At 44.7% G+C, this 21,785-nt stretch overlaps 1 protein-coding gene across 2 annotated transcripts in view; it reads right to left on the bottom strand.

The window, feature by feature from the left end:
- RASAL2 (RAS protein activator like 2) overlaps positions 1–19,261 on the bottom strand; it is a 163,783-nt gene extending 144,522 nt beyond the window's left edge. For both annotated transcript variants that reach the window (XM_005490209.4, XM_014269275.3), the window contains exon 1: positions 19,003–19,261. In XM_005490209.4, the coding sequence (XP_005490266.3) occupies positions 19,003–19,162 (160 nt within the window). In that variant the 5' untranslated portion in view covers positions 19,163–19,261. The remainder of the gene's footprint in view (positions 1–19,002) is intronic.
- Positions 19,262–21,785: the final 2,524 nt, after the last annotated feature.

Genomic DNA, 21,785 nt, shown 5'->3' with positions numbered 1-21,785 from the left:
ATGAACTTCAGCCTGCTGATAATATTAATATCAGTGTTCCTAAAGGCTTAGAGCCTGCAAGAGGAAAGACAGCCCCTTTTTTTGGGCTTTGTTTGGAGTAAATGAGGAAGAAGCTGAGATACTATAAGTTGAAACCAAGGACAGAAAAAGCACAGAATGAGTACACGTTGTATAGCTTAAAATAAGCAAAAAATATTACTTCCTCATGGTCAACCTTCAGATCCAAGGAGAAGGAGGGAAAAAAAAAATCTCATTCCAACAGGAAATGAAGGTCAAAACCACTGAAATCAACAACTTAACATTTGAGATGGGGAAAAATAAACATATTGTTATTGATGTTCAGAGGGACAGGGTCAACAGGCAGCAGCAGTTTCCTACACCACTTGTTAGAAACATGGCAAGTTTAAAAGGCCACCATATTTGTATGTATTTATGTCTTCACTGATTTTATACAGCAAAATTGCAATTAAACTAAAATGGAAAAACAATGAACAGCTCAAGCTTCGAAAAACAACCTTCTAAACCGGTTTTCATCACATCTCCTGATTTAATGGTTGGCATGACATGTCAGAAGTAAACGAGCTTCGTGTAATTATCATGTCTCCTGCTTGATCTCTGTCTTCCTCAAACACTACTAAAAGAGCAAAAACATTGCTTAAAATACAAGTGCAAGGAGCATTTCATCTTTACAGCAAAACCTGTTTTTTCTGGTCTTATCATGAGAGGTGCTTTTACTCCTATCTTCCATCTTTACTACTTTTATCCACGCTGATGTTGAAACACTGTAAAAGTGTGCAGCAGGTCACAGGCTTAAGCACTGCTCTTTTCTTCCTCCCTTTTTCCAAAAGTTTCTTAGAAACCATTTCTTCCTGCAGCAATGAATCTGTTCCTCCGCACCAGACTGGAATTCCGAAGCCTCTTTGTTTGCTCCCTCATTTGCACACAATCCCCAACCCCCTATTTTTAAAATAGTGCAGTTCTGAGAGTGTTCAATTTCTTAATAAGCTGTCACTGGAAAAGCCTCAAGACAGCAATAATGCTGACACTTACCAGCAACCAGGTAGTTTCAAAAAAGAAAAAAAATAAAACCAAACAATATCTAGACTTTGCTATCCTCAGTACTAAAGGATGTAATCACTTCAAAAGTGTCATACATTTTATCCATGCTTTATTTCTATTACAGAGGTTTTGATAGGAGGCTTTGACAATTATTACATTATTCTTATGCTGTTTTCTTAGTTCAGTAAATTTAACTAGTGCATTTAATGCATCTTTAAAAACAGGTCTCCCACCCCCAAAGCCTAAACAGCAAAAAAAGGGAGGTGAGGGGGAATCATATGCAGAAAAGGGATAGGTTAGAAAAAATATCAGTTTTACACACTAGAATTGTTGATTATGCCACTATTTTGCAGGGAGGTTTTATTTTGATTTCAAATGCTCACCTAACCTTCCCATACACAGCTTTCAGATCTAATAACTAGTGTGCTGCAACTCTTCTACTTGCTGACAACAAGCTTGGGAGAGTGAGAGACACAGAAAAAATGCTCAAGGCACCAGGACAGATATTCAAAGCTACTGATGGGAAATAAACCAGGGAAGCAGGAGCTTTGGACAACATACAGAGCAGGAGATTGTTATAGAAACTGAGCCAGGACAGGTCTTGGATGCAAATGAGGGATCCCAGAGGATGTATGCTGTGACCATGCCCAGAGCAGTACAACATTTTTTGACATTTCTGCTGCCACCCCTGAGCTGTGAGTGAAGAAAAGCAATATCAGAATGCTGAGATGCAAGACTCATACTGATGTGGTGCAACAGCCTGAAACTCCACCAGCTTCAAGAAGCTGGCAGTAGTCCTGAGCTATAAAACCATAGAATGGTTTGGGCCGGAAGGGACCTTGATGGTCACTTACAGCCCCTTGCTGTGGGCAGGGACACCTTCAAATATCCCAGGGTGCTCCAAGCCATGTCCAACCTGGCCTTGGAGCAGCCACAGCTTCTCTGGGCACCCTTCTCTTCCCCACCTCACAGGGAAGAGTTTTTATTTTACATCTAATCTAAGCCTGCTCTTTCATTTTGAGCCCATTTCTCCTTTATCCTATCATTCCATGTTCTTGTAGTAAATAGTGTCTGTCCATCTGTCTCGTGGGCTCCCTTCAGGCACTGAAGGCCACCATGAGGTCACCCCAAAGCCTTCTCTGCTCCAGGCTGAACAATCCCAATTCCCTCAGCCTTTGCTCACAGCAGAGCTGCCCCATCCCCCTGATCATCCTGGTGCCTCTGGATACTCCACCAGGTCCTTGTCCTTCCCCTGCTGAACCCTACAGCAGAAGGCAGCTCTGCTCAGATCCCTAATCCCAACAAATCCCTGCCATTTAACAATGCTCTACTCCTACTTTCTAGATTCCCTCAGCCTTTCAGGCACAGCATGAGCAGAACACAAGGCTTTAGTCATTATTGTCAGCAAATAACACACATACCAAACCAAACTGCAGCACCAGCCTCCTTGCTCAAGGTGCTGGATGTTTGCTACAGCAAACTGTTTTCCAGACAACTAAAAGATTTAAATAGAATATGATGTGACTTCTTTGCATTGACTACTAAATAAAATTAGAAATTCAAAGTTCTCAAAACTCCCCAAGTGCTTTCTGGGAACACCCCAAAATGCACAGAGAGAAGCTGCTGAAGCAGCATAACCTGGAACATGAAATTAAAGTGGAAATACCTATAAGCATTCTTGTAAACAGATCATGCATGGCTGATTGGGATAGAGGCTGATGTCAAAGAGCAGATAACCTACTGAAATATTCAGCTGCTGAGGAGATGAGGGAAGGAAAGGCTATTAAAATGTTTATTATGGTAATCAGAGAAATTAATTTGAAAAAAATCAGCTCCCACTATACATGCCTCATAATGAGCTTATAGCCTAAACATTGATGCTTTGTCAGATTAAGCAGACTTTCTTCCTTTGTATTTTTTGATGTGATATAGCTACATGCTGGGTTTTTTCTTTAAAAGACATCTTCAATATTCTATTACCAGAGAAATAGGGCTGAAAGACAGAAGTGTCAGCCTTTGAAAGGCAACAGGATTTAAAAATGAACTGAGGGGAAAAAATGTCCTGTTATCTGTTAATATGAGACCTTTTAATTTTTTTTTAAAGCAAGTTAATGTCATTTTACAGTTCAGAACTTGGGTTACAGAGATAACAGGATTTACATGATCATGACAATTTTTAAAATACCCCATCACTGTTACTAAATTTTACTTGTCCTGCAGACAAGTCAAAGCAATTTTCTACTTGTCAGAGATGATAAATCAGTTGTTGGGTGACACTGACAGGTGGATTTGTCAAATCTCCCATGAAGAGCTTTGGTCTCTGCTTTCAGGCTGCCTGTGAACCTCTGAGAGGGCAGTAACACAATTGATTAAGACAGATTAAGAAAAGTTTGGATTTTTAGGGCTGCTGCCCCTTTCCCCAGCTTCCCTGGCATTTTTCTTTCTGCTTTAGCATCCAAGTGGGTGCACAGCATCAAGCTGCTGCTGGGTTTTATTCTAGCACTTCACCCACAGAATTCCAGTTAAAAGTAGAACAGTTTAAAAAAAACCCTCCAAACCACACACTGCATTTGAAAATACATTATTTGGTTTAAAAATAACAATTTCTCTTCAAGACAAAGGGACACCTTCAGAAAGATAAGAATCAAATCCCATTTTTTCCTCTTAATTTTGCTTGCTACTACATAAGTTACTCAAAAGAAACAACTGGTATTTGAGTGAGAGCAAAGAAGCTACGGCAAAGATGTGTGAATGGAAGTTCATACCTTGTGTGTACCAGCCACAAATAAAAAAATCCACTTACTGAGAGTAAAGGTGGAAATGTTCTAGTGAAATACTTCATGCACTGACATTAAACGAGTTTGACAAGACAACTGAGCCAAGCTGCTCCCTTTTTAGCCCTTTCTTTACAAAATGAATGAGAGTGGTGTTAATATTCTGTCTGGGCTGCACATCTAAATCTTGTTTAGGAGCCATGGCAGGTGTAGCAGAGAGACTAATTTGGAAAAATAACAAGCTACAGATAGTAGAAATTAGAAAATGCAGAATAGGAAATGTTCTTTCCTAGTAGCCTTGGGAGCGACACCCCTTGGGCACAGGGGTGATGCTCCAGTGCTCTGCAGAGACTTTCCTGATGCAAAGAGAAATACAAGCAGCAGTTGACACTGGTTCAGCAGATAAGAAAAGATGGGAAGCCTCAAAGTGAAGCCCAGAGGTAGAATCTCAAATGGAAGGCTCCTCCCAGGCAAGGGGGCCTGTCCAGGAGCCATTGAGCCCCACCTCATCTTTGAGACCTTTCATACAGACCTTGGAGTTGGGTTTGATCTCTGGGACTTGCTGTGCTCTGCTGAGTTTGGCATGGAATTCCACTGCTCTGGAGTTCAGAGAAGCAGGGGATGCAATTTCCATCCTGCCATACAAAATGTAAGCTACTTCCCAACTAAAAAAAGGCAACTCCCTACTCATGAGCTTGTTCACTGAACACCTGAAAAGAATAAGGTTTTTAATGGCATTTTCTGTCGCCCAAAGAATTTGCAGGTTTCAGATGGAGCATTGGTTTTGCTGTGTCCTAGGGTAACATTTGTACTGTCCTCTGAATATCCACATTCAATCCTCAAGGTTAAGGACTTTTTAATATCATTTTGACAGGAAGGTGGTTCATCCTTATTCCTGAGCTGTTGTAAAGAGGTCTTCTTCCTGCATGTTATGCTCAGCGTTACAGTAAGTGGGGAGAAAGACATTCCCAGCCACTGACAGAGCCTGAACAAACTGCCTGGCAGCAGCACTCAGTTCCCTGCATTCCCATTTATCCAGGGCTGAGTCAGAGCTACCTCCCCCCACTGAAAGGAGGCAGTGTGGAAATGATGACAAACTGTTTCAGAGGCTACAAGATGAACTAAGACCTTTGGCATTAGTGTAATGCAGACACAATTCTAATTCCAATAAAGTCATTTATTGGAGCTGCTAAGTGCAGCTGTTCTGCCCTCGCTGTACTACGAGCAGCAAGAGTGAAGCTGAGGGGTGAGGCAAAGAAACCAAGAGGGAAAATGAAATAAATCATTTGGAAAACAGCTGGACAGTAAAAAGGCCAGCCCTTAGGCTGGAGAGCTACTCTAGATTTACACTCCCATTAAGATGAATCTAATTGCCATTTGGGTAAGCAAGCTACATTTTAAAAGACATGTGTCTTTTAAAATTAATTTGTAGTTATTTCTAAAGATAAGCTGTAACCGGAATGATATTTTTGCCAGAGAATCCAGAGCAGAGTTGCTCAGTGTCTTTAGAGGAAAAAAGTTTATTCCTTGGAAGAGCTGTGATTCCCCATGAAAAATTTCTGAGGATTTCTTCCTTGCATGAATAATTTATGTGCTTTGGTAGTCATAGTATTAGAGAGACAATTATGAACAGGAGATAACTCTTCAATTTTAAAAGTTGTTACTAATTCAGGCTTCATTTGTACTACTGTGGAGGAAAGAAAATCATACTAACCACTCTCCTCCTTTCTGCTGTCACAGGAAAATTGTGCAAAGCACAGAGCCAGCCAATATCCCTTTTAATCCTAAACCAACAGCATTCAGACTGCAATATGAGTTTCAAGGAAAAAAAAAGTGAAAAAACCCACAGAGGAATAATACCCATGGTGGCTCATCAGAATATTAAGGAGATTGCAGATTGTCAAAGCTCTGGAATCAGATGCTGATAATTCAGAGCTCCTGCCCTGCTCAGATTCTAAGCAACAAATCTATTCTGCACGTGTTGGGGAATAGATTTGCATTCATTGTTTCCTATATGCTGATGAAGGGAAAGATTTAAAAAAAACCCAAGGTATGAAACTCAGTAGCTATCCCTCATGGGCACCAATGTTTCACTTGCTTTGCTGGATATTTCAACCAGAGAAAAAGAACATCCTAAAAAGCCCCAAACCACTAACAGCTTTCACATGCCATGCCTCTGGAGCAGCATGGCCTCTTGTACCAAGCTTGCTTCCAACAAAAACAGCACCACCCCGCCTGCACCCAGCATCCTGCTGGCAGGAAACATGGAGACATGGATGGTGTACCCAGAAATCCACTGGGGCTCTCCAGCTGGCACCCCCACACTTGCTGAATTCTGCATTTTCTCCCCAATCACACTGAGCTCCTTTAACCTCAGAGCCCTGGTAATGCTCAGCACAATGCCAGAGGTTGCCTTTTGAGGCAAATTACTCCATTCAGCTGTATTTTTAGCCCCCCAGACTCTTCCAGGACTCCATTTACAAGCAAAATTCCACCTCCTGTTTACAGCAGCACAGGAGCCCACAGCTGGTTAGACACAAGGCAGCAAGGGAGGCAGGGAGGACTCTGAATTACAGCAGTGGCAACCAAAACATCCTTCTCCTCCTGTACTGGTGAGCATCTCTTGTGGTTCAAGCTCTCCCTTCACCTTCTGGTAAAGGTTTGCCTAAAAGGCTTAAGGGCACTCTGCACCCAACCCCAGATGAGCAAAGACAAGTTCAACTCCAGACCCCAATGGGAGCTCAATGTCACCTTGGTTGAAATTCCTTTGACATTGACACACACAAAAACAATTTCCCTCATGGCCTGAATTGCTGTTCCAAGCAAAAATTGTGTAGTTAAAATTAATAGCATGCTCATTTTATAACAGTCACACACACAGAGCTGGCTAATGTTTGCTGGAAACCAAAAAGCCACCAAGGTTCCAGAAAAAGGACTGGAGTAGATTTTTCTTTTGGGTAACCCAAGTGAAATGAAGCAGGGAGAAAAGCAGCCACTTTTATGAGATGATGATTACAAATGCTGCATCAGCTCTGTGAAATTACAGGAGTGAATTATTTTTTTCCAATGAGGTATTAATCCCCCCATAAGACTTAGCTAAATGTTACATATCTGCTGCAAACTGCACATCTGCATCACACTGTTTTTGAAGTGTCCCCACAAAGAAGTAAACACACACCTCCTGCCCCAGATAAAAAGCAAAGGCACCACTAATTGAAGAGAGATAGAGCCTCAAACTGATTCACCACCAGTGGAAACTACAGAGAAAACCACAAGGAGCAACACAGATGAACACCCCAGAATGAGTAAAAGGAGTAAGAACTGGGATGTTGCTTCCTCCAGCTGTGTAAGTGCTTGAGTAACAAGCACATGACATACTGCAGGGCCCTGCAGGGACAAGAGGCCAACACAATGCCCCTAAAAGCCACAGGGCTGGCCAGTTCCATCGTGAGTAATGAGAGCTCCAAGGAAACACAGGCATTTCCTTCCCTAATTCTCCAAACACCCAGCTCCAAGGTCTCAAAGTGGTCAGCAACATCTCGGTAAGGAAAGCACCCAAAAGTCAATGACATCATCTGCCCTGGCTGGAAGCAGAAGGCCACTCAGGCTGGTCCAGTTTTCATAAACTGGCTAGTGAGCTTCCAGCATTTCTCATGGATGGCACTTCCTTTTGGAAGGGAATGAAAAAAGCAACCTTAAAGCAGAGAAAGTAGGTCACAAAGAAGCCACATCAATAAAGTCTGGAAACAAAACAGGGAGGGATACTGTGTCAGCTACAGAATTGGGTGGTTCTTCTAAATGGAAATCAGAAGTACAGCTAGAACATCTCAGCTGGTAACCTGATGAAACAGATTAACTACACTCCAAGTGATACATCACAGCTTTTCCTCTAAGTCTCCTGCAAAGCCACTCTTAAGTTTTTAACTTAATTGCATGCTTTTTAGCCTGAACTCGTGATAACCCTTCTGAACTCCACCAGCAACAATAGCAGTCTTGACAGCAAAGATTTATGTTACTGGGAATCAACCTCCCACCACCCCTCTGTCACCACAGCTTTCATGTGAGACTCATCCCAAAGCTTTTTTAGAGCCATCCAGGTAGAGACTGAACTGCAAACAGATGTGGTGGTGATGTTTTACAGTTTTACATATGTCAGCCAAGAGATCTCACGGCCTGGCCAGCAGATGCCAGTGGTAATCTTGCAAAGATGGCTGTAAAATCAGCCTGAACACACAGAAAACCAGGGCCCAGCAGTCCACTCTCACCTTTTTTTCTCCCAGAATTAAGTGAAACATCAAAGCTAATGCAACCTGTAATCAGAGCCAGCATGGAAGCAGCAGGCTGATTTAATTCTTGGCACCTTTTTACAGGAACACCTATGTGCTCAAAGGGGAAGCCACCTTAACTCCTACCAGAGCACTTGCTGTGTCCCAGGCTGTCTGGTTTCCAACCCGTTCTGAGAAGAGATTTGGACCACTGCAAAGAAAACAGTTACTCTCTTTTGATACTAGCAGCTATTGCTCTTCAAATTACCACAAAGAAAGGGATTATAATCTGTTTTTATAAAAATATGTAACTCAAAATATAGGACTAAGGAAAAAGCCTCCTTCTAGTAACGTACAATTCACAGTTGCTTACTGGCTCCCAAATGTAATAATTAGGTATGACCAATATTAAATGACCATTTTATATATAAGCAGCAGGTTAAAGGTGCCAAGAGAGCCAGTAAACCCAAATTACCAAAAATGCACAATTTGTACAAACTGGCCAAACACCCAGCTAAAGTCAGGATCCAGATAAATTTGAGACATGATGATTCAGGTGAATGCTGCCCTCACAGCAAACATATATTTATCACTGACAGACATGCTGCATTTTCAGACAGTTTTGTATTTTCACCCTTTTCTGGTTTAACACAGAAAAAGCAATGTATTCTGACAAAATAGCAGAAAGCAAGTTATGCCAGAATTGCAAAGATTAATGCCATTTCATACCACTTAGGTTTTCAACAATTACTACAGCATTCCTCTCGATTTTTTTTCCAGCAAAGTTTCAGACATATTTTGACTTTTACAACATGCAAATTCCCCATTTGTAGCACTGGTCTGGAATTAAAAAAATATTTACTTCCTTCTTATCATTCTTCCTTTTATCCTGTACATTCATCATTTCTGCAAACAGAGGCCATTTACTTCACATTCCTGACTTCCCTATTAGCAAGTCCAAAAAAAAAAAAAAAAAAAGAAATTAGAGCAGAAAATGCTTAACTTCTGTCTGTAAAGCTTGTCTAGGCTGATAAAAATAAAACAGGCTTTCCTCCTAATTTGATTTAATGGTTATAATGATTTAATGACTATAAATTGAGAAATTAGCAACCACTGGCATCAAAATGAGGAGAGCTGAATTAGAAATGTCCAGTTCTGTAAGTACTGTCAGAGCAGTGTGAACTGAGGCCATGAACAACCACAGGAGCTTCCTTAAGCAGAGCAGTCTCCAGCCAAGGGTATGTGGAAGCAAACTGACATAAATATTTATGGCAAGACCATAAAACTTTTTTTTGCTACTTCACTATATGGGATATAAAACTCATTATCCCTAGGGAGTTGAGGCTCTTTGAAAACTTCAGTGAGCAAGGCCTGAGCTAATGGAAGGAGTTAAGGAAGGACCCCATGAAATCTGTTCAACAGGGTAATTAATCACTCCACACCTCACTGACATCCTAAGCAAATGCTGCCAGAGAGTGAGAGAGAAAGGGACCCCATGAACCAATGCCACGTAGAAGATAAATCTTCCCAAACCTGGTTTAGAAGGATGTTGGTTTCTTTCCTGACTTCTGATTTTCCAGCATACCTATCAACTACTCACCATTCTGAACAAAAAAAAAAAAAGATGGAAAATAATTACAGAAACACAGCTCAAAATAGGAAATACTTGGTATTATTTGATGAGGAAGTCCAATGATTTCCTAGCAAGTGTGAGCACATTGTGTTTTGCTGCGTGATGTACGTGTTCCAGTACATTTAAACAAGTAGGAAATGCAGCAGAGGCAGCAGCTTGTCTGTACAGCTTGAGGTATAACCTCATAATGTAAATAAACATCTTCTCAGGAAGCATTTTGTCTCCTCTTCTTTCCTAGAGCCTGCACTGCACTCCTCAGATAAAACACCTAACTAATATGGAAAACTACTATGGATCAGTGAAGTGCTGGCAAAGCCAACCAAACTTGTGTTGTGCACTGGCACCTGGTCCCAAATGGCACAGGAAGGATGTTGGAGCTCAAAGGGGTTTAACCATTGTTCTGTGGTTTTCCAGCTTTCATCTGTGATGTGTTTGCTTCCCCCAGTCAGCAGTGAGGGGTTACCTACCTGAAATTAATGATTCAGGCACCAGCCAGCCCTGCTTACAAATTAGGGAAAGCTAATGAGTGCTGGCTGTCCAACACCTTCATACCAGTGGTCCAGCCTGTTATCACTGTAATGAGACAAGTTTATTCCATTTTGAAGGCCAACAAAGCTTCACCTTTGGCTTCTTGGGGAGTAAGAAAAAAAATAAAAGGAACAAGTAGGTGCAATCACCTGAATGGAAGTCTCCCCCTCTGAGGGCATCTTGCCCTGCTGATCTACAGCTCTGACAGCTAACAGGGTATTTGAGAGGATTATTAATAGTTACAGAGGTTCCAAGTAAGGCAGCAGGCTTAGAGGCACCCCAAACACAAGGCAGTGCAACCCAAGGCATGCAAGCAAAGCACTGTAGGTGTCTCAGGAGATCTGACTTCTGTTGCCAAGTTTCTTGGATGTCCTTGGACAAGTTATCTGACCTATTTGTGCCTCATTTCCTCACCTTCTCAGCTCAGAGCAGCCCTCTCAAATAAAACCATTAATGCTTTGGATGCACTCATACAAGAAGGCAATGAATGGTGCAAGCCAGTGAAACTGATCCTCCCTTAACCCTGATGGAATTGTTAAAAAAGCAGTCACCATTTGTCAAGACAAAATGGAACAGAAAACTGAAGCAAAGCCATCATTTAATTTCCAAATGAGATTCAGGGACTGCATTCAGCCCTCCCAGCCTCTGCTGCTTTGCACACATTTTCCTGGAAGCCTCATAGCACACACTGTGCTGAGTAGTGCAGCATCTGTCCCCTATCTTGTTGAGACCAGTATCAGAGCACTAAAGAGTCAGCTAAATGAGGGTGTGAATTACCTACGCTTATCTCAAGCCAATCCACTGACTCAAGTAATGAGATCCTGAAAAAGCAAGCAGGTTTTTAACTCTGTCCTGCAGAAATCCCTCCAGAAGTGCCAAATCCACCTATATTTCCTCCAAGCCCTTACTAGCAAAGGATGATGTACATCCCAAGAGGAGAAATGTAGTTACACTGTTGTATTCCATGTAGAACTTCAAGTTCCTCTGTGAGGGATCTCCCAAAAAAATGGATGTGACATAAATTTCCAGGCTTCCCAGCATACTCAGCCTAACCCTGAAGACTGCTATTCCAGAGCTGGGGAACATCAGAGCTCTCTCAGGAGAGCATGAAGTTGTTGTTGGTGCAGTTTGGTTCACTGCCATCCCGTGCCTGTCCCACAGATCCCACTGCTTTAAGTGTCCTGCCTTTCCCCACACAAAACATCTCCTCTTGAAGCTCTAGAAAAAAAGAACCAAAACATCTCCTCCTGAAGCCCTAGAAGGTGGTAGTGGACATCCAGCATTTCTTACACATTATGTGGATGCAATGGACACAAAATGCTTATTCCTAGGAAGTTTTGTCTCCTTGTTGGAAATTTCAAGTCAAAACCCAAGTAATGTTTCTCTTTTTCAATGCCCTGCCTCCCAGTACCTTGCTTCAATCCCCTGCTACCAGAGTTGAGAGCTTTCTCAGACTGAATGCTAGAGTCCACCTGAAGCAATTTCCCACAGTTTTACGCCATCCAGACTGAGAACAGGACCACGGTGAAGAGGTTCTGCTGAATCTCTTGGACTGTTGCTGTGAAAGCCTAAGGCTGGGAGGGATTAAGTCTGAGATCATTTTTAGTCACAGATTCCTCAACACTTCTTTTCCTCTCATCACAGCACCGATTTCCATTCCCACACCGCCTTGGAAGCTGGGACTGAATGCACACAATCCCCTCCCAGCTCCTGATACTGCACCGTGTAATCCTCCATCCACTTTCAAACACATTTGCCATTTTTCATGTTTGCTGTATCCTTTATTCTCTGGTCCTGGCTACAAATTCCAAAAGACAAGCAAAGCAGCCTCTGTCTATACGGCACCAAGCACATCTACAGCGCAGCACTGTGTAAATAAAATGAATTATCTTAAGACAGAAAAAACCGGGGTATTTTCAATTAAACCATTAACAGCCAAGAATGCAGACGCAGCAATAGAAGAAGAGAAAAGGTGCCTGCAAGTTTTAATCAAGGCAGAAACTCACAGAGAAGCATATGCATTCTTATGCAAATCTACACCAGACGCATCGCACATCTGCTGAAATGGGTGTCGTTTTCCCACAGTTTGCAGAATTAATGTGTTTAACTAAGTGCCTGCCAGTGCTTGCAGTGTAAGAGCTAATTTCTAATGGGGTATTCCCAGTTGGAAAAAAAAAATCCCTTTAGATAATAAAGGATCTAAATCCAGGACTTGGTTTTACATTTACTTAAGTGCAAAGACCCCTTCACCTCCAAGAGCTCCTTGCTTGCACTGCTCCAGCTTGCTTTACAATTAAAAATAATCCCGACTCTTAGAAAAGAGCCTTTCTACATTTTTGTGACCTTTGGAAACCCTATTAAAGAGAATGGACAAATGCTATTCCCTCCTGATCAATTTTATAAAGGTTTTCTGAGATAGGAGGGTGTCAAAACACACAAAGGGCTTTGAGAGAATTTTACAAACCAAAATGCAGCAATATTTCTTTTCACTTGGTTACTTTCCTTGCAGATGCAATTTGTATTTCCATTATTACTATGTGTCTTCACAGAGGATTTTGAAAGAATTCAGATGAGATCTTAACTTCTGACCCTGAGGCTAAAAAGGCATATATGTCAGAAAATACCAAAGTCTCAGCTATTTTTTATAAAAATCTATAAATATTAGTTAAAAGGAATCCATGATCTCATAATAAGTCAACAGGTCACAGTTATGCTCTTCTTATCTTCCCCTTTTTTTTCCCCTATTGTTTAAAAATAGGAAACAGCACCACATGAAAATGTTCAGCCAGAGATAAATCGTGTGACTGAAACACAGGAGTCAGGAAACCAGTGTTTTAAAATAATGTCATCCTCATTTTCCCCAGCATACTCTGGTATTGTTGATGCCTCCAAATATTTAAGTGACTTAATAAATTAGTAACCTAGGCAACCTTGCAACAACACAGCCAGCTGAAGGAGTCCAGCTAAAAACTCCCCCCCCTAAAATTTAAAACTTCATTTATGTATAAACTCCTGTCAGTGTCCCTTATAAAGAGGAAAGGCAAGCAGATTTAATGTCAAAGGGCTGATTATGCAATAAGATTCTGGAGTAAAGCAACCAAGGAGCAAACAGGCTGTGTCCAGCCACTCCAAGTCACCTCTGTCACTGCACAGGAGGATGGAATGAGCAGAGAGGATCTGTAATTCACCCCCTGCATGCCTGTAAGAACTCCCTGGAGTCAAACAGGGCTGCTGGAGGAGCTGTCACAGAGCAGGCATGAGCAGATCACCTGGAAGAGCACTTCACTCATCTTCTGATATTCCCTGCTTCTGGCTGCCAAGGGAAGGCAGCATCTCTGCCCTGTTTTTCATCTGTAGCAAATGCAGTCACTTAAAACCTTGGTTTTGATTAAACTCTGCCTTTTACAATGGGGTTCCAACTAAAATTCATTGTTGCTTATCAACACAACTAACAAAAGCTTTGTGCTGTCGGCATTCAACGTCTGTCCCTCACTGGGTACCTGAGGGCTGTGATAAGGTCAAACATCACCACAGCAGGCATTGTCCAAACACTCAGGAAATGACATTTCCCGCCCAACAAGGTTTATCTCCCAAGCCTGCTTTTGCATCAACTTTCTGGGTGAGTTAAAAATAAGCCTATTGATCAGAAGGGGAAGAAATGCTGGTGAACACTGACGTTCTCTCCTTTCCAACACAAGAGTGGCTGCACAGATCCCGTGCAGCTCTCCAGAACCTTTGCAGCTTTCCAGGGCTCTCTGCACCTTCACTTTATCTCCTGTTAAGCCTTTCCTAAAAGCAAATGTTCTCCTGCAAGGAATTGGAGATCCATACCCACTCAGAAAGGCAGTGGGATACAAACCCCAGCCCAGCTGACATCTCAAGGAGGGAAAACCTTAGTGCCAGCCATCTCACCTAGCAGATTGCCTGGCTACGAGGGTTTTATTTGCTTTTCACATTAATTACACCGTTCCCACCTCCCCCTTGTCAGACGGCCTCTGGAGTAGTTTGTAACTGAGCTGGCGGAGATGAGCGATAAGGTTTGGGAGAGGAGAGGACCGGATCCCCCCGCGTGTTCCGGGCACCCTCGGCAGGTCCTGCAGCAGCGCAATGAAGATGCCGCCACCTGGTGGGACCTGCTCGGGCTGGGCCGGAGGCCGGGGGGCAGGCGGGACCCCGGGCAGGGAGGTGGCAGCTCACACATCTCGGCAAAAGGCCGGCCAGCAGCATGAGCAGGGCTGGAGGGAAAGGATCTGCTGACAGCCAGATGCTACTCGTTACCAAAGCCTGCTGGTACCCATCCAAAGAAGGATGCTTCAGAAATGGAGAATCTTGGTGTTTTCAGCTACAACTACAAACAGTGGAATAAAATAAGAACTTAAAAAGAAAAGGTAGATAGAAAAAGCTACTTTCACAGTCATAGCAAGGCAAGCTGTAAAGAACCAGAACCCCCTCAGAAGAGAGCTGAAATCATTAATATAAAAGAGATGAGCAAGGAAGATGACAAACTGCTGGAGTAGATAGCTCACAGAAACTGGGCTATTGAACTGAATTTCACATGATCAGGAGATGCTCCTGCTCAGTGCCCAAGCCACAGCTATTTTTTCATCTCTGCATGACACCACACACATTAGCATGGCTACAGTCCTGAGCATGAGTCTGGTATTTTCTGAGAGCCAATACTTAAAAGCTGGAACTCAGTTCTGAGGCAGCCAAGAGATGTTTCTGTCTGCTTGCACAGGGACTGGGGCTTTCTCTGGAGTTAGAAGCTCTGTCTGCAGATTGATATCCATGAAAAGGCATGGAGCCCTTCTAGCCTGTGCTTAGAGAGCCTTCTCCTCCTGCCAGCAGAAAGGGGGGTGAGGAGGGTCATTCCAGCAGTGAGGAATGTCTCCAGGCTGCCCGCAGGATTAGAGGACAAGGTGATGAAAGAGTCCACATCCTATCTGCACTCGAGTTTGTACAACCACCGTCAGCTTTTAGCACGGCTGCTAAAAGAGAAAGACATTTCCTAGTCCAGATAAGGCCCCAGAGCAACAATGTCTGTTTGCAGGATGAGCACTCAAGAACAGACTCTTCCCTGTGCTATTTTCTACATATTTCAGCAACTCTTCTTTTGCAGTTTTAGCACAGGAGCTTTTGCAGCGAGCTTAGAGCAGGCACACCATCAATGAATCTGACAACCCCATCACAGAAGTTTGCAACCTGTTTAGACACAAATTGTACATCAGGCAAAAACCCAATCCTACCCCCATCACATGCAACATTTAACACCAATGCTGTGATGCTGGCTTTGGAATTCATTCCTGCAAAATCCATGGATGTTCAGTCAGCCACACCAGGCAATGTAATTGCTCTGTTTCCACAGTTAGCACTGAAAATGCTGTCTATTCAGTTATTGCCCAGCCTCCTCCTCACAAAATCTGTCTCAAAGAGCAGAGAAAAAGACCTTGAAACATGGGTGGATGCTTTCAAAAGTCAGTTATCACTTTTAGAGAGGGGAAAAAAGTAAAAAAAATCGAAGCATTAATCCAGGCAAGACACCTCCCCCCCTCCTAGCCGTTGCACACATGCCACGAGTCTGAATGGAAGCCGTCACCCAGAACACATGTCGATACATATTTTACAGAAACATTAGTTGTGTGTCAAAACCAGTTCTTGGAAACATCATCTAACAGCACTCACATGATTTGTGTTTCACGAGCAATTAAACCTATCACTCTGACAAGCAACTCTGCTGCTCCTGTCCACTATTCAAACATCAGCTTAGAGGAAACTAATTATATTTCAAACTCCGTCCATGGGTAAGGAAACTGTATTTCCATGATAATGTCCTGGCTAATTCACTTAAGCAGAAGCTGCTGAACCTCCAGAGCACAGAATGAAACAGCCACCCTTGGAACTAGTGCAGCTAAGGCAGGAAATGCAAAAATAGCCAGACTGTGATTTAGATCTCGTAGTGAAGTCAGACAAGACCTCAGTGTCACACTGAAATCACATCCCAGACATTGTAAAGTCCTACTGTATTCACATCACTGTCATACTGCTGGCAAGCCACAGAGCCCAGCAACGATGGGACTTCACTGCTGAACTCTTTTCTCTGTGCTAGCAGATGAAGTTTCACAGGCTCTGCAACCAGACCAGCTCTCCCCATGGCAGTAATTGCTTCTCTGGACAGAGACAAAGTGGATGGCACACCACTGCCAAGTAGAGATGCACAGAAATAAACAGCTGTCTGTCCTGAAGTGGCTGCTGAGCTCTTTTTCTTTAAAATACATGCTTCCATTACTAGGGACACTGTTCAGACAGTCACCTTTCATTTGGAACAACAGCCCTACAAGGCAGTTCACATTCACAGAGACACGTGGAAATGAAATGCAGTGACATCAAAAGCTGCATTTCTCACCGTGCCAGAAAACGCTTCTCCACTTTTCATGTGCTCGATATTCCTTCCCTCCCCCAGCCATTCACGGTGAAATAATTAGTGTTAGTGTTCTCATTGTTTATCAGACAATACAGACAATAAGGCTAAGCTTTCTGCTCCTGTTTTCTTTCGCTATGCTGCTGTGGTTCCTCAAACAACTGTGCAAGGCTTTACTTTTAATCCTATGAATAACACTTGTCACTCATAGGTTTGTAACCCATATTTAGCTGTGCACAAACACACTGCACATGGCACAGTTTCAGCTTGATTCATTGTCTGCAAACTTCTCCAGATGTGCTCATGCAAGGAAAAAGAAGGCTAATAAACAGGAGGAAACAAACAAATACCAGCTAATCCGATTGCAATTTCTTAGGGAAGGAGAGAAGACACTAGCACATCAGATTCTTTATGAGGGAGAGGGATAATGAGTTGTTTTTAAACACAGACTAGGAATAATTAGTTATTGTCCTTGGGCTACAAGATGTGTTTTCATGTGCTTGAAGTGCATGGTGATTTTTATAGCCTGTGAGCTAGCTGGGCCCTGTCACAGTGGATTTTCCCCATTTATCTCCACGTTAACGTCAAACTACAAGCACATCACAACATATGACTTTATCAGCAAGCAACGTTCCTCACTGTGGCTAATTTTGAAACCACATTCCTGCTTCCACTCATGGAAGATACAACCTTGGGTAACAATCAGATAGGCTGGTGCCAGACATCCTCTTCTTAAGTACATTCTCATTTTACCTTTAGAAAGTGTTCTCAACAAACAAACAATCTGAAGACAAATGGCTTTCTTTGGAACTCCTCTCAACAACAGCAGCGAGATACTTTTGCATAAGGCTGCATTTTATAGTCCCAGCTCTAGGCTGGGATTAACAAAAGCAAGGTAAGCAAGAAGCAGCAGGCTAAACAGTGCAAACTACTAAAAATCCCAAACTTCTATTACAATTAATTCTGCTAAGTATAACTTCATTCATTGATGCACCAGACAGAAAGTAGACAGACAACCTCATCCCACTGCACCAGCTTTTCAAGCTTCCAAAATAAACACAAAGGTCTTTGAACAGACCATGCTCTCCAGAAAACCTGCAGCCTGATCTTCCTCATTTGATATGTGTGAAGGCTCAGGCTGGTGGTACTCACAATAATTACCTGCCATCAGCCAAGAAATGCAGCAGAGTTGTTGCAGATAACTTATTCATGTCATCGTTGTGTTTCAGGAATAACACAGCCAGTAACAGATCAGTGACATGGGTAACAGAGAGCATTTGCTTCTAGTTTTACAGGTCAGGGAAAACCTGGAGAACCTCGTTGGGAGCCAGGGCAGGGGAGGAAGAAGAAAGGGACAATCACCAGCATAAAACATGTTAAAAAGTCCCAATAAAAAAGTGTTTTTACAAGTTCTCCATCATCATAGAAACATGGAATGGTTTAGGTTGGGACCTTAAAGATGGTTTTGTTCCAACCTCCCTGCCATGGGCAGGGACATTTTCCATTAGACCAGGTTGGTCCCATCCAACCTGGCCTTGAACACTTTCAGGGAAGAGGCAACAATAATAATATCAGACAAAGGTAACATGTGCACACACCACGACCTTTTCGAGGCTGGACCATCAAATTTGTTACAGGAGGGAAAACAAAATAATGCCTGCAGTACTCTTCACTCTGAAACGTGGGAGTAATTATCCTCAAATTACCAAGACAAACAAGAGGGAGAGACAAGGAAAAGATAAAACAGAATTTCCACAATTTAGGTGCCGATCGAGAGATAAAATCCGACTGCACTTCAGCTGGGAGCCTAAACAAACCAGAGGCCCGGCCACATAAATCAAGCTAATTTAAAAAGGTTACATACCAGGGAGAGTTTGACAAAGAAGGGGAAACAACCCCGCGTCCCGCGTTGCTGAGGACCCTAACATCCTTTTTATAAATTACAAAGGTGCCAATGTAACACAGACCAGTAAGTCTGGGGCAACGGGACCCACGGTATCAGCACCTCGCGGGCCTTTCGCAGCTCATTAATACTAATTAGATGCGGGAGTGCTCAGCCCCGCCGGCACCACATCCCGGGCACACATCGTGCGGCTCCGGGCACACAAAGCTCGGGACGCGGATCCCAGCACCGGAGCATCCCGCACCTCGGCGGCGGGGAAGGCGTGGCCGGGGCGAGCCCGGGGCTCCGGGAGCCCGGCGGGGAGGGGGAGGCAAGGAGCCGCGGGGAATTGGGAGCTTCGGCCGCGGGGAGAAGAAAAAGAAAGGGAGAAAGAAGTTGGGGCCGGGAAGTTTTCCGCCGCTCCCCGCCCCGGCGCCCCTTACCGTAGACGCGGACCCAGCCCTGCTGCTGGCAGACCGACTCCCGCAGGACGCGGTCCAGCGCGCTGCCCGCCTCCAGCTCCTCCGAGCCCGGGTCCGGCTCCGCGAAGGGCTCTGCCGCCCATGCCGCCGGCTCCGCCGCCGCTCCCGCGGCCGCCTCCATGCTGCCGTGGGGACGAGGAGGCGCCGCCACCGCCCGCGCTGCGCCCCGGCCCCGCTTCGCGTTAGTGCGGCTCCATCCCTCCCTCCTTTCCTCCCTCCCCCGGGCCGCCCCTGCCCGCCCTCCGCGTCAGCGCGGGCGGAGCCCCGCCGCCCCGCCCCGGGCCGGAGGGGAGGCGGGCGGTGGTGGGAGACTCTGCCCCCGCTGCCCCCGGAGCCGCCGGCAGCCCTTTCCCCGGCCCCCGCCTGCCCCTGAGGCCGCCTCGCTGCGCGGGGCTTCGTGTGGCAGCCCGGAGGAGTCTCAATATGGTTCCTCCTCTCAGCTCCACGGCGGCTCGGGAGAGGCGTCCCGAAGGAATACGAGTCGGGATGGTCCGGCCGAGGCCCATGCCCATCACAGCGGCCCATGGCACAGAGGCCCGTGCCCATCACAGCGGCCCGTGCCCATCACAGAGGCCCGTGCCCATCACAGCGGCCCGTGCCCATCACAGTGGTCCGTGCCCATCACAGCGGCCCATGCCCCTCACAGCGGCCCTTGCCCCTCACAGCCGTCCGTGCCCCTCACAGCGCCTCATGCCCCTCACTGCGGCCCGGCCCGTTCTCCCAGTCACGCCGGGGTGATGGGTCAGTCTCAAACAGCCCCGGCTGCCGTGGGGCTCCCCAGGCTCAGACCTGCGCTCACACGCCTGACCAAGACTGATAAATCTTTCATGCTCTCACACAGGCTGTTTCTCTCAGGTACATGAGGAGATGTGCTGCAGGGAAAGGAGGGCAGCTGGCTTGATGAAGTGCATTTCATTTAGGGGATTTGCGGGCTGGTTTCTCCTGAATGTGTATTTACTGACCTCCCCCAGTACATCGTGTTTCAGTTTTCTATTTTCCATCTGTATTTTGGTGAATTTCCCAGTGCTTGAGGTACACGCTCTTTAAAAGTCTAGAATAGAACAGCTGTGAATAAAGCATGCATCCTGCAGTGTCTTTTAAATCATGGCATTATGACTTGAATTTTCAGGGAAGGTGGGCAGAGGGGTTCAGCTTGCTTTGGGTTCCATCCCTGTAATCTCTCGGACTGAGTCTGCGCCTGTCCATGATCAGTATTGACTGTGTGGGTTCACCCTAGAACTCAGATCCAGTGATTATCTCCACTAGCACTAGGCTGTTTCCAAGGGCTCACCTCTGTACACAACTTAGAGGCACTAACAGTTTTTTTCAGCTCTTTATTGAAAGAGCAGTTGATTTAGTGTGGACCTGTAGCAGTTATGCTGCCATAAAGATGCTTTAAAGTAGATAACAGCTCCCACACCTTCTAAACACACTTCTGTCATCTTGTTTTGTTTTGCAGCAGAGCAGAGCAAGCAGGTTTACATAGCAAGTTGTGGCTGAAGAACAGCAGCTTCGCTTAGGAAGGAAGGACTGCAACTGTGTGAGCTCTGCAGCTTGACAGGTCCCAGACCATTGCCTGAACATGAAGGTTTGTCTTAGGAATTGCAAAAGCTCCTCTTGGGAGGGAACAGTGCCCTCCTGAAACACGTGAATTGCAGTACCCTCACACCACACAGTTGTGTCTGTGATGGAAGCTGCATTAACTGTTTCAATGGAGGAAGAAAGTCCTGCCAGCCCCATGACTAATTGATGAAACCTCATTTCTGTGAGTTTCTGTCTCATGCTTGACTGAGAGCTTGACCTGAATCTTGCCCTACAATTGGGTTATTCTCTACCCAGCTGGGAGGGAGCAGGATGGGTGGGCATATGCACCCTGCTGCAATTTCCAGGCTGAGTTGGAAAATGAAGAAACCTCCTTCTTCCAAATGTTAGGTTGTTTCCTGATTGGCAGAACTGGTGTAGTCCAGTTTCCTACAGATTCATACCTGGCAGAGGGTGGACACCCTCAGTGAAGAGGCTTGTAGGATCTCACTGAGCCAGGATTAGCTCTTGCACCTTTATCCCTCTGTTTGTTTTGTTTAAAACAAACCAGTGAGTTCAGCACTTCCTGAGGTTGTAGGAGGTAAGAGACAGGACCAGGGGAAAGAAAGATTCAGTGAGTTTAATGGTGTCAGCCTCAATTCTCTGGGGAAAAAAAGGGTCTTTAAAACTACCCTTTTAACCAGGAAGAGTTAAACCAGGATGAAATCTGGTGAGGATTTGACCTTCCACCACTGTGACAGGTGTGATTCTGCACAGAAGCAGCACAACTGGGCCATCCAGTAAAATTTCCTTGCTCCTTCCCACCCTAAAACATGTTCTGCAGCGTGGTTTCCAAAGTTCTGGGAGTTGAGGGTGTGCAGGATACTCCTTCCAGAGCAGACATCTGCATAAATTGCCATAATAATACTGTAAAGCAGTAGGAAAAGCAGTTTTCCCTCCTACGTGCTCTCTACCCCTGCTCATTCCCAATGTTCCTGATAATATAAAATGCACAACTTATCATATAGTGGCCACAATCCAATGAACTCCTCAAAGTTTTCCCCTCCTGCTCTCCCCACAGCCCCCTTCTTGCCTCCAGCCTCCCAGAGACATCCCCATCCCTCACATGAGCCTGGGCTCTTTCCCTGCTGCAGGAAACTCACACAAGCAGACACAAGGGGAAAGGGGGATGAAGCTGCTTTGAGCAGCAGGAGAGGAGCTGG

This window comes from Zonotrichia albicollis, chromosome 8 (assembly GCF_047830755.1).
Source record: "Zonotrichia albicollis isolate bZonAlb1 chromosome 8, bZonAlb1.hap1, whole genome shotgun sequence".
Lineage (NCBI taxonomy): Eukaryota > Metazoa > Chordata > Aves > Passeriformes > Passerellidae > Zonotrichia > Zonotrichia albicollis.
This window is presented reverse-complemented; position numbering and strand designations above follow the sequence as displayed.